We start from the raw sequence: 12785 nt of genomic DNA, 5'->3' as shown, positions 1-12785 counted from the left end.
TCTCAAAAATTTTAGAAAAAGTAATGTACAGGCAGCTTCTCAACCATCTGACCGCAAATAACATATTATCAAGAACACAGTTTGAATTTCTGAAGGGTTCTGATATCGAGAAGGCTATTTACACCTACAGTGAAATTGTACTTAATTCATTAAATAACAAATTACAAGCAGCAGGTATTTTCTGTGATTTGTCAAAGGCATTTGATTCTGTGAACCACAACATCCTTTCAAATGAATCAGAATTCTATGGTGTCACGGGAAGTGCTGCAAAATGGTTCAACTCATACCTTGCTAACAGGACACAAAGGGTGTCAGTGCAAGGGACTAGAGAATTAAGTCATCATCAGAATGGGAATAAATTACATGTGGTGTCCCACAAGGATTCATCTTAGGGCCATTGCTTTTACTTGTGTACATTAATGATCTCTCATCAGTTACACTGCCAGAAAACAGAGTTTGTTTTGTTTGCAGATGACACAAGTATTGCAATAAATAGTATGTTGAGTGTAGTTCTAGAAAGATCTGCTAATGATATTTTCATGGATATTAATATATGGTTTAAAGTCAACTCACTGACGTTAAAGTTCGAAAAGACTCACTATATGCAATTCAGAACCTGTAAGAGGTTTCCACCCAGCTTATGCATAAAGTATGAGGAAGTGCAGATAGAAGAAGTTGATAGTCTTAAATTCCTGGGATTACAACTTGATAATAAATTCAGTTGGGAGGTGCACACCACAGAACTGCAGATACGCCTTAACAAATCTGTATTTGCAACTCAAGTGTTAGCAGACATAGGTGACATAAAAATGAAAAAGCTTGCATACTTTGCCTACTTTCATTCCATAATGTCATGTGGTATAATATTTTGGGGTAACTCTTAAAGTAAAACAAAAGTTTTCAGAGTCCAAAAATGTGTAATACGTATTATTTGTGCAGTAAATTCATGGACGTCCTGTAGAAACCTCTTCAAAGAACTGGGTGTACTAACAGGGTGCATACGACCCGGGAGATCCGGGATAAACCCCGGAATTTTATCATCCGGGAGAAAACCAGGATAAACCCGGGAATTTTTTAGAATTCCGGGAATTTTTCATTGTTTTTGTTTTCAGTTAAATTTTTGCAATTTTGACTGGTAAGACCAATACTCTAACAAAAGATATTACTGTATCCTGCTACTGCAGCAATAAAACACGAAAGAGAGAAAAAATGAAAATAAAACTTAAATTGCAGAGGAAATGTGCAATATACAGCAACAAAACACAGTGCTCGTACAAGCGTCTGCCAACAGCAAAATGTGTTAAAGGCTTTAGGAAGACTATGCAATGCTTTGTAACAATAAATTGCCTCTGATGAGCGTGATGTCACAACTGTTTACATTAGGTTCAGTTTAGCAGTTACGAGCGGGATCATGTGCATGCACATTTGAGTAATACCTTCTCCCGCTTCTGGCTACAGAAATGTGGCTGTTGGCTGTGTAAGCAGTTGCGGCAAGCAGCTAGATGATACCGGGAAAAATTTTACTGGAGCGCCCAAGCTGCTAGATTCTTGCATGCGCAGCAGCCCCAGATCTAGGAGGGGGAGGGGCAAATTCATATTCTTGAGGGGGAAAAACCTTGTTTCACAAAGCGACTAGCATCCAGTGCACGTTAGTCTATCAGTTACTCATATGAATATAATAGGGAAACATTCAACACGGGAAAAATATATTTAAAAACAAAGATGATGTGACTTACCATACGAAAGCGCTGGCAGGTCGATAGAAACACAAACAGACACATACATACACACAAAATTCTAGCTTTCGCAACCAATGGTTGCTTCGTCAGGAAAGAGGGAAGGAGAGGGAAAGACGAAAGGATGTGGGTTTTAAAGGAGAGGGTAAGGAGTCATTCCAATTCCGGGAGCGGAAAGACTTACCTTAGGGGGAAAAAAGGACGGGTATACACTCGCACACACACACACATCCATCCACACATATACAGACACAAGCAGACATATTAGAGGGCTTTCGTATGGTAAGTCACATCATCTTTGTTTTTAAATATAATTATTCATATGACTTTGAAATACATCCCTGTCGGTTTTTGAACATTATTGAACACATTCTAAGTTGAGTTCTAAATGAATCGTAAGTTGATCTGTGAATGCGTGCATAGTTTACCTGCTGTCTCTGTCAGGGGAATCCTCATCGCATGTAGAAACAAACTTTTTTACAGACAAAAGGGGTGATACGAGCTGAGCAGAGTTAATGCTGAACAGATGAATGCCAACCACTGTCTGATTGTGTGGTTGATTGGGTTTGCGAATGATGAGAGTTGTTATAATTACTAGCGAAATCAATAGATTCAGACTACAGGAGTCGAAATAAACGAATAACAGGTAAGAAAGATTACGTATTACCTTCTTGGTGTATCCAAGAAAATGAAATTTTGACAGAAAATTTTTGGCCAGATCGCTATACTAGTCAGGGCCAGTTGTACAGTTCCCGGCTAGCAGCCGCTTTAAGTTATATTCTGTAAGAAGCACGGAAATCGCGTTGTAAGAACGTGTAACAATGCCTACCCAGAGAATAACCACAGGGAACTAAACCGGTGATTCTGGCAGAGTTAGTGAAGTTAACCTGTGAATAAGCTTTGACATTGGCAGGAATAGTTATAGAATTAGTGATAACAAGACTGTTTGTTAGAACGAGGAAGGAGAAGGCCTACTTCACTGGAAATCTGGACATACGAATGTGCACTTTAAATGTGCACTTTTTAGTATGGATCAGAAATTCCGATGCTCTTGGAGTATCCTCTGATGTCTTGTTTCTTTTATGACATAATGTAAGATCTTCTAATGTTTTACATATACGAACTTACGGTCTCCCTACGACATGGTAGCTGCGCAAGTACAGTGATGCCTGTCATCTGGCACTCTCTAGCAATTGCAGAAACAAACCTGTTTCTACCAGGTCGCGGGAAAATATTCCGAATGGTGGTTTGAAAAGCGTTACCATCAAAGTAAATTTTCTTTTACGCAAGTCGAACTATGTGCGAGAATGTAAGATGAATTTCTTAAATCACAGAGCATTTGACTGTCATTTAAAAATCAGCTCGTTGATGACGAGCCATTTAGATGAATTTCGAGCCCAGAAGGTCAGACATTTATGTCGTTATTAAAAATTTTACTGGCACGTTTGTGTGATATATCTTATATTGTAATAGGCACATAAAAGACCAACATCATATGTGAAAGCTTAGCTTTTCTTGCAGCGTATTAATCTTATAGACCAATATTATATGTGAAAGCTTTGCATTTCGTGTCGCGGCACTATGTATGTTAATTTAAACCATTAACTTTTCCTGTTTGTGTCCTCGCATTACTTAACAGTGATGTTGCTATTGGCTAACTACATCACATGTCCTAAGCTCTGAATACCTGCTGTCATCGGCTGGCGAGATCACGTGACATGAGCTATCACTGGCTTACAAAAGCATATGGCAATCATGATTTCAATGCTTCAGAAAGTAACATGTGGTGTTTGGTGGAATTCAAATTTATACTTTCATAATACGAAAATATGGGGCACATCAAAGATTTTTCAAAAACGTGTTTTTTCCCCTGTGTTTTGTTTTCTAAAGCGCCAGGAAATTCTACGCCCGTGTATAAAACCATAATCATTCAAAGGATTGATAAGTTATACAGTTCCGAGAGAAAGTATACTGTCAGTTAATAGGGAAAAAGTATGCTTTCACTCGGGACAAAATGTACTTTTGACTGGGAAATCCGGGAGAAATCGGGGAATTTTTTTTCCTTGTCCACTTATATACAGTGAATAACTACTGCCTCTCAGTATATTTAATCCATAATGAAATTTGTTCTAAATAATATATCTCTTTTTTCCAACAAACAGCTCAGTTCATACATACAATACCAGGAACAAAAATGATCTGCACAAGGACTTAAAAGCACTTACTTTAGTTCAAAAAGTGGTCCACTACTCAGGAACACTCATCTTCAATAATTTGCCAGCAAACATAAAAAATTTAGTTACACATAAAGATCAGTTTAAAAGGAGCCTGAAAGACTTACTAGTGGCCAATTCCTTCTACTCCATTGACGAATTTTTTAATAGAAACAAATGATGTATATACTCATACTATCAGTATTGTTATTTCAGCATAAAAAAAAAAAATTGACATGTTTCACATCCATGAGGATCTCCTCAGCACGGATCTATGGAACGAAAAACTAATCTAATCTAATCTCTAATCTAACCTGTTACCTTATAACATTAGATCTGTACTCATTATGCTACACCAATGATGAATGATATGCTACCATACTTCGTGTCTTACCATTTTCCAAAAGATTAAATTGTAAATATGTTATTAATTGATATTTAATTATAACAAACTGTACCAAGAATAGTGCGTTTTGGTATATTCTCAATGTGCTGTTTCCATGAAATGGCGTGCTTTCACAGTATGCAGTTACAATTAATCTTTAACCATGAATATGTCATCTCCAATCATTTTACCACAACAATTTTTTTTTGTTGAGAGATCCTCAATTTCTTGATGCTTAGAAACAGTATACATATAGGCTTCAATTGAAATCCAGTATAACTGAAGAGACATGGCACCATTTGTTGTTGATGGTCCTTCCATCTAATTGGTCTGCACTCAAATGCATATTTGGAATATCTGACATGCTGTAGTCGAGATGGAATAAGTTCATCTCCAACAGCTTGTAGTGCTGATGCCTGCTTTCAGATGCATACTTCTAATGGCTGCAGGTGTAAACAGTAGCAGTCTACAGTGTTGTGCATAACACTGAGGTATTGCCACAGAGACGTTTACAAAATCACATTCTGCTATTGGTTGAGGTAGGCTTGTGAAGCTGCTGCACCCAACCCACTGCAACTGTCAGGGCCAACGTATGTCAACTCAAGTATAGATACAGCTCTGCACACTAGGAAAGGCTCCTCAATGTGCTTTTTGTATGCTGTGGTGTCAAAAACTTGGCATGCTCAACAGTGACATTAGAATGTACAGTCTGTATGCCGATGGCTGCTGCTATCCATTGGATACTGCAAAGATCATGATTGCATGGCAACAGCTACACCAACATGCTAGGTTGGTAATACTATCACACCTTCATAATGCTGCTGCTCTGCTTTGGAATGGAGGCACTACTGTTTGGGAAAGCAGCTCTCTCAAAGAACAGGTCTTTTTAGAGCATAAAAAAGAATTAGTGAAATTATTTCAACCAACCATGTCTGTCCAGCATGTTGGAGCAGACAGGTTACTATTTTGGAGAGCAGCTCTCCCAGAAGTAAGAATTAACTCACACTAAGATATAAGTATGTCATTGTAAATGCAGTTAGTTAGCATAGCTGTACCATAAGCACTCTCTTAGTAAATATATACATCCCTCAAATCCAACCTTGACCAGGTCAGAGAACACATTAAGGTATTTATTCTGGCTTTTGAGTGAAGATGGTCAAGTACAGATATTTGGGGAACCAGGTCAAGAAAGTAAGATATAGGTTCATGAGTGATCTGGCTAGGAGCAGCATCTGTGCTAAAAATTGTCTTGTCAAGGTTCTGCAGTTTAAATGGTCAACTTTCACTTAAGAATGCGTGGAACTAAGGGGATTGCTGTTGGCTTCAGAAGAAGCTTACATGGAAGTTGTGCCAGTAAGAATACATGTAACGTGACCTATGACTCAAAACAGAGAAAACACACAAAGTGCTTCAGTTAAATGGTTCAACATACAAATATGATGTTGTGTACTTATCAGATGCTTTTTAGATTTGACATGCTAGAATACAGTCTTTTGCAATGTCACACTTGATAATGGCAATAAGACTGAAACTGCAATAGTGTAAATAAATAATTTTTGCAGTCAGTGTCGACTGTGGAATATTGAAAAAGAAGGATCTGTTAGGAACCACATTAATAATTAACTGAAATTATACCACTAGCTCATTCAAACTAAATCTGACATACTGACCAGGTACATTTCCGAAGTCTGAATGTAGGCATTAGTGATCCACTAGGTGTCAGTAACACATATTTTAGCTGTCCATTCTAACTGGTTTGTAACAGAACACCATTTACTGGTAATCCCTGTGCATAGCAGCATTATGCCTTGGCATTGCAACAGAAGCATATTCTGACTCTAGCATCAGCGTGTGAGTGATACAGTGAACATTTTGTTTTTGAGTTTGTATTGCACACAGTGGAAATTGATGCAAACCAGATGTTAGAGGTTTTACACTAGACTTAATTACCATCTTCATTATGTGAAGTAAATGAAGAGGAAAGAGACATTGCCAACACTATCCTTGGCTTGACCAAGAAACTTGAAGATGTCACTATCACTGAAATCCTGAAGAATGAAGAACTGGTGCAAATGTCTTCTGAGGACATTACTGGTGTTGAACCAATTTGTGAGCTTTTGACTGTTGATGTAGCTAATGACTATGTTCCTTTTGGTTATGCCAAGAAGGTAACTGAAGCAAAAATAAAGGCTGGTCATCAAAAACAATTGTGTATCACTTCAGAAGGGTCAGGTACAGGAACTATGTATCAAGTTATCAGAGATATTGTGAACAACAAGGAACAAAATGTGAGAAACTCAAGATCATATTGGAGTACGTTTATTCTACTTTTCAAGAGGTAAGGGTTAATTTCATGGAAGTGCATGATGTTGACATAAGGTGGTGGGCATGCACAAAAGCTAGAGTGCTTGGACTAATGGATTTCAAAGCTGGAGCTACCTGGATGTGGAATTTTAAGCTAGTTCCCAAGATTATGAGTCACGAGGTTACACAGTTTGTAACATGAAAAAAAGGTTCAACTGCAAGAAGAGACAGAGAATTCTGCAATTGCATTTGCTCATGAATTCATGGGCACTATCATTCTTATTATTCAGCAGTTGAAATTTTAAATACTGACCAATCTTGATTTAACTATGACATTCACAGAGAGTGCGCACTATCTGGGATGGATGAACAAGACACAATTTTTGGGGTGCAACCATAATCTGGAATATTTCATTCATAGACAATTAAGCCATTTATTTCCATGGAAAGTAGGTTTCTATCTCCACCACTCATTGTCTTTCATGAACCAAGAGGCACACTTGGTCCCCTTGAGCAAAAGAAAATGAATCCTCTGAAAATATACATAACAGCTTCAAAATCAAGCAAAGCTGACAAGCATATTCTTGAACAATGGCAGGATAACTATCTATTTCTCAATGTTGGAAAAAGCAGTTGTCTGGTTCTGGAGTCATTTTCACTCAATCAACAGGACCTGTTCATCAATAAACACACAGGTAACAACCATTCCATCTGTTGCAGTGTCTCTTGTGCAGCTTGTGGATGTATACTCTTTTCACCAATGGAAAAGTTCATGAACATTTTTATAAGTGAGTTTTACTCAGAAACATTGATATTGAACTCCACAACTCCACAGTCATAATGCTATCTTCAGCCTCCATGCACTTATCCATAATCAGTTCAGTGCCCCCATACTCTTCAACAAGATCAAGAACGCCTGGGAGAAAGTTACATTTCCAGTTGAATGGAAATTTCAGGTTGCTTGTACCCAATTGCACAACTGCATCATTTATCCAATTTGCACATGTCATTTACATTTGTGTTTAACAGATTTCTACACTGGTATCCACAGACATGATTAATGATAGATACTTACAGCTAAATGTAATAAATAAATAACAATAACCATTATGTTTTAACTGTGTTTCCTGTCCTAATCATTATTATGCCACTATCTATAAGGCTCAGGAACATGTATAATTACCACTATGGACAGCTAAAGTTGGTGTAGTAAGTACCGATTGCACCTGACATTTCCATCATAGTTAATATTATTTCTATATCGGTGAGGCACTTCATGACTGTACATTGTGGAACTGATTCAGGAAATAATTACCTAGAGAGAAGCTGTTGCTTTCTCAGTAATTTTTAATAGTTGCTGTTTATCTCTTATTGCTAGCTTAACATTTTCTTTTTTATCTTCTTGATAACATTGATATTTATCCTTTACAATTTGTGTTTCCCATTTCTAGATGGTCAAATTGCTGATTGATGCTGGAGCAGATGTGAATTTCAAAGATGACTATGGTTGCACTCCATTTCACAGAGCCCTTGAAAGTGGACATTATGAGGTATGGTACTCACACACTATGCTAACAAGAAAAATATGTTGTACACCATATTAAATTGTGTAGTAGTATTTCTTCCCTACTAATACTTTGCATGAGCCAAGCTCTGAAAAAAAGTTATAAAATTAGGTGTATGATTTTGAAATAAGTGTACATGGATAGAGAGTCCTCAAGAGAAGTGGAAGTACTTTAGTCCTGCCCAAGGAAAACATTAGGACCCTTGTTCTTCATATTGTATATTAGTGACTTTCTGCAGACAATATGGTTATCTATAATGAAAATCTATCTGAAAAAAGCTGCACAAATATCCAGGTCTTGATAACTTTTCAGAATGATGTAAAAACAGGCAACTAGTTTAAATGTTCAAAAATTTAAAATTGTGCATGTCACAAAATGAAGAGATATGCTATTAGTACAACCCCAATACATCACAGTTGAAATCAGCAGATCTTAACACTACCTGTGTTAAAATTTTGTAGGGATATGAAATGGAAAGATTGTGGGTGCTGTAGATAAGGTAGCATAAGTGTACAGTGCTCTTACATGTAATGGTTCAGTTTCCATTCTATGAATTTGCACTGGCTATGAAAGGCCATGATCCATGTGAGTCATGTGTCAGTGTCAGTACGCAAGTCACATGAGATGTGATGGACATCAGGCTTGCCATCTGTCTTATGGACACCATTTCATTGTTTTTAGCATTTATTTATTTATTTATTTATTTGTCCATACAAATCTCTTTTTAAGTACATATGTTGTACACAGGATATTGGACAGAAAACCTTTTTAGCTATTGGATTTTCAAATGTCAAACATAAATTTTATAAATTTTTATGACAAATTGGATCCATACAGTTAATAATTACAAATTTTTGAAATATTGTATATTTCTAACGTATTTCTACAAATAAAGATACAAATTACATTTTTTCTTGCATAAGATACTGTGAGATTGAATAGTAGCAGTTTTTCAGAAGGTAGGCTGTCACAGACGTTTTAAAGCTTTGTAGTTCAGTAAGAGATTTTATATGTCTTGGTAATCTGTTGTAAAGTTTTGTTCCTGCATGACATACACCTTTCTGGCATAATGTGGTGTTACAATGATTGACATGTACGTCACTGTCTGACCTGGTACTGTAATCATGGACTCTTTTGTTTTGAGGAAAAAGGTTTTCTTTTCTCAGTATGCTGTAAAGTTTGTTCCTGCATGACATACACCTTTCTGGCGTAATGTGGTGTTACAATGATTGACATGTATGTCACTGTATGACCTGGTACTGTAATCATGGACTGTTTTGTTTTGAGGAAAAAGGTTTTCTTTTCTCAGTATGCTTTTTTTGACATGCGTGACTACTTCCAGTATATAAATGCAGGGAAGGCGTAGGATCTTTAGATCTTTAAAGAAAGGTTTGCATGATTTTCTGCTGCTCACTTGTTTCATTATTCTTATAATTGCCTTTTGTTTCCTGAAAACTGTTATGGCCTGATGTACATTTCCCCAGAAAATGATATCGTACTTCAGTATTGAATGTACACAAGCAAAGTCTACAGCCCTAACTGTTTCTGCACTAGTACTGTTGCAGAGAATTCTTACCACATAGCTCATTTTTGCTAGTTTTGAATCTAGGGTTGTGATATGAGTGTTCCATTTAAGATTTTCTTGGATATGAATCCCAAGAAATTTAGTTTCATTGACAGAACTAATGTTTTGGTTATCTATAAGTATTACAGGTTGTGCTGGATTTTTATTTTGATCAGTTTGGAAATTCATGAGTACCGTTTTTTGGGGATTAATTATTAGCCTGTTTCTTGTAAACCATTCAGACACTCCTTTTGTAATATCTTTTGCACATGCAGTAAGATTTTCTTCATTATTTCCTTCAATCAATAGACTGGTGTCATCTGCAAACAGTACTGGTTCAGAATCCCTAACATGTGATGGGAAATCATTAATGTAGACCAAAAAAAGAAAGGGACCTAAAATGGAGCCCTGTGGAACACCATGAGTTAGTCCACATGGTTCTGAAAGGTGTACCTGAAGTTCATTTCCTTCCGTGTACTTAATTTCAGGTACCTGAGAGTGATATTCCAAATATGATTTGATCCACTGATTTGGCACACCTCTTACACCATACCATTCGAGCTTCCTCAGGACTATAGAATGATCAATCACATCAAAAGCTTTTGTTAGGTCCAAGAATAAACCTGATATATTTCTGTGTTTGTCCACTGCATTTAAGACATGGTTTATCAGACTGAAAGTGGCAGTTTCAATTGATCTCTGTGGTCTGAAGCCATGTTGACATCCAGAAATAATGTTATTCTTTTCGAAGAATGTAATTCATTTTGAAAGGAACACTTTTCAATAATTTTCGAAAACCCTGACAATAGAGACACAAGCCTATAGTTACCCATACATTGGTGATCACCTTTTTTATATCTTTTTTATATAGGGGTATTACTTTTGCCATTTTCAGTTGCTGAGGAAAGACACCACATGATAAGGATGAATTGCATATGTCCAATAAAGATGAAAGTATTTGTCTTGCTGTTATTTTTATAATATAATCTGGAATATCATCAATACCAGTTGAATACTTACTCTTCAGTGAATTAATGGTATTTAGGAGCTCTGTTGGGCTTACTGGACTGAGGAACATAAATATATTATTTATTTCAATAGATGAAAGTTCTTTCCATGTTGTATTAGGTGGATTTCCAAATTTTTCCTTCACTGATTTCCCAGCAACAGTTGCATAGTAAGAATTGAAACTGTTTGCAACTTCCTTAGGGTCAGTGACATTCTTGCCATCATGTGATATCACAATATTTTTGTGAGTTGTCTTCTTCCCCGTAAGATCCTGCACAGCTTTCCACATGGACTTCCTTTGTGGAAAAGCTATGTCAAAATTATGCTTGAAAATGTTCAAAAAATGTTCCATCTTTTTGTTAGTATTAGAGGTATCATATACTTCTCTCCAAGATTGTTCACTGATTAGATACTGGAAGTATTCAATATTTTTCCCACTATAAATCCTTTTATGGATAACATTTTCTATACTGGTCGAAATGTGATTTACAGGTATGGTCAGTAATTGTGAAAGGTGGTCACTATAGCCAGTATCAAAGTTTTCTGATGTACACTTGTCCATGTTTACACATACCTGATCAAGGAGAGTGACACTAGTTTTAGTTACATGTGTTGGAGAGCTAACAGTAAGACAAAGCATATGAGCAAACAGTGAACATTGGTAGTGTAAACAGTGATGGATTACAACATTGGATATAGCGCAGTGCAATGAAATGTAAAAAAGTATAAATTACCAATATAATGTTTCTGGAAGATTTTTCATTGAACAATGGAGATGGCTGAGAAGCAGAAGAAGATTTCCGTACCAGAAATTTTTGATTATTAAACAGGTAGGGACCTATCCTCATATGAGTTGGGTGGAGCCAGTGAAGAAATTAAAACTGGTCCCCTCAGCTCTCACCACCTTACTGAAAAACCAATCATCCATAATGGAAGCTGTTGAGAAGTGTGGAAATTTGAAGCATATGCATATGCAAATATGAAGCATATGAAATTTTAGAATCTTAGACCTACAATGAAATGGAACTTGTTTTAACAACTTAGTTTCAAAAGCACATGCCACAAATAGTTGAACTGATAAATTTTGACAGTGGCATATTGTTGTATATAAAACAGAATGTGGGGAGAGTGAAAGTGTGGACTAGCAAACTGTCGTTCAACGGATGCAGACTTTCACTAGACTCACAACTGGCCATGGGCTATGTAACATTTTTTAACTCTGACAGAACTGGCATATTCTTTCATTTAATACTGGATAAGACATTCACTTTTCATGATGAAATTGTCATGTGGTATGAAAAGCAAGGAGGGCTTACCATTTTGTTGCACAAAAACACTGATGGCAGTGAGAAACTAAAATCTTTGGTTATTGGGAAGCCTAAAAATCCAAGGTGCTTCAAACATACTTCTACCTTTTGATGCAAATACACAAACGATACTAAAGCATAGGAAATTTGATAGGGGGTGCACTCTGCTGTTATTTGTAAATAGATATGTAGCACGTCCTCCAGATGTTTCATTTCTGAGAAATCTAAAAGTGTTTTACCTGACGCCCAATTGTACCTGCTGTCTGCAGCCTCTAGACTTGGGCATAATATATGTCCTTAAGCTTAAATACTGGACAGCTCTGGTAAGAAAGATTTTGAATGCCATAGACCAAAGAAAGCCAGGAAGCCAGTGTAACATACAATTTAAGGTACAAATTTGATTATGTATTCATGGAGGTGCAAGTGAGTGCTCAAACAATCAAAAACTATTTAATGAAAGCGGGATTTCATATGATTGAGGTGGTTGCTCCAGTGGAAGAATTGTAGGAGTTCCATGAATTAACAGGGAAACTTTCGAGGACATTGTGACTCTAGATGATAATGTGGTTACCACAGGAGTGCTGAGTGTTGAGGAGTTGACTGCTGAGAGAAGCATGGGAAATGGAAGTGAAAATAAAAGTGATAGTGTACCCTCATATACTAAGGTGGCTGAAGGATTTAAAACATTAAGAAGGTTCATGAT

The 12785-nt window shown here is 36.7% G+C and overlaps 1 protein-coding gene across 1 annotated transcript in view; it reads left to right on the top strand.

Annotated features, from left to right (window-relative positions):
- Positions 1-12785, top strand: part of LOC124781976 (serine/threonine-protein phosphatase 6 regulatory ankyrin repeat subunit C-like) — a 383424-nt gene that overhangs the window by 166745 nt on the left and 203894 nt on the right. The window contains exon 10 of the mRNA XM_047253904.1: positions 8090-8188. Coding sequence (XP_047109860.1) covers positions 8090-8188 — 99 coding nt within the window. The remainder of the gene's footprint in view (positions 1-8089; positions 8189-12785) is intronic.

This window comes from Schistocerca piceifrons, chromosome 1, assembly GCF_021461385.2.
Source record: "Schistocerca piceifrons isolate TAMUIC-IGC-003096 chromosome 1, iqSchPice1.1, whole genome shotgun sequence".
Classification (NCBI taxonomy): domain Eukaryota; kingdom Metazoa; phylum Arthropoda; class Insecta; order Orthoptera; family Acrididae; genus Schistocerca; species Schistocerca piceifrons.
Note: the sequence above shows the minus strand (reverse complement) of the source record. Positions and strands in the feature narration are given on the sequence as shown.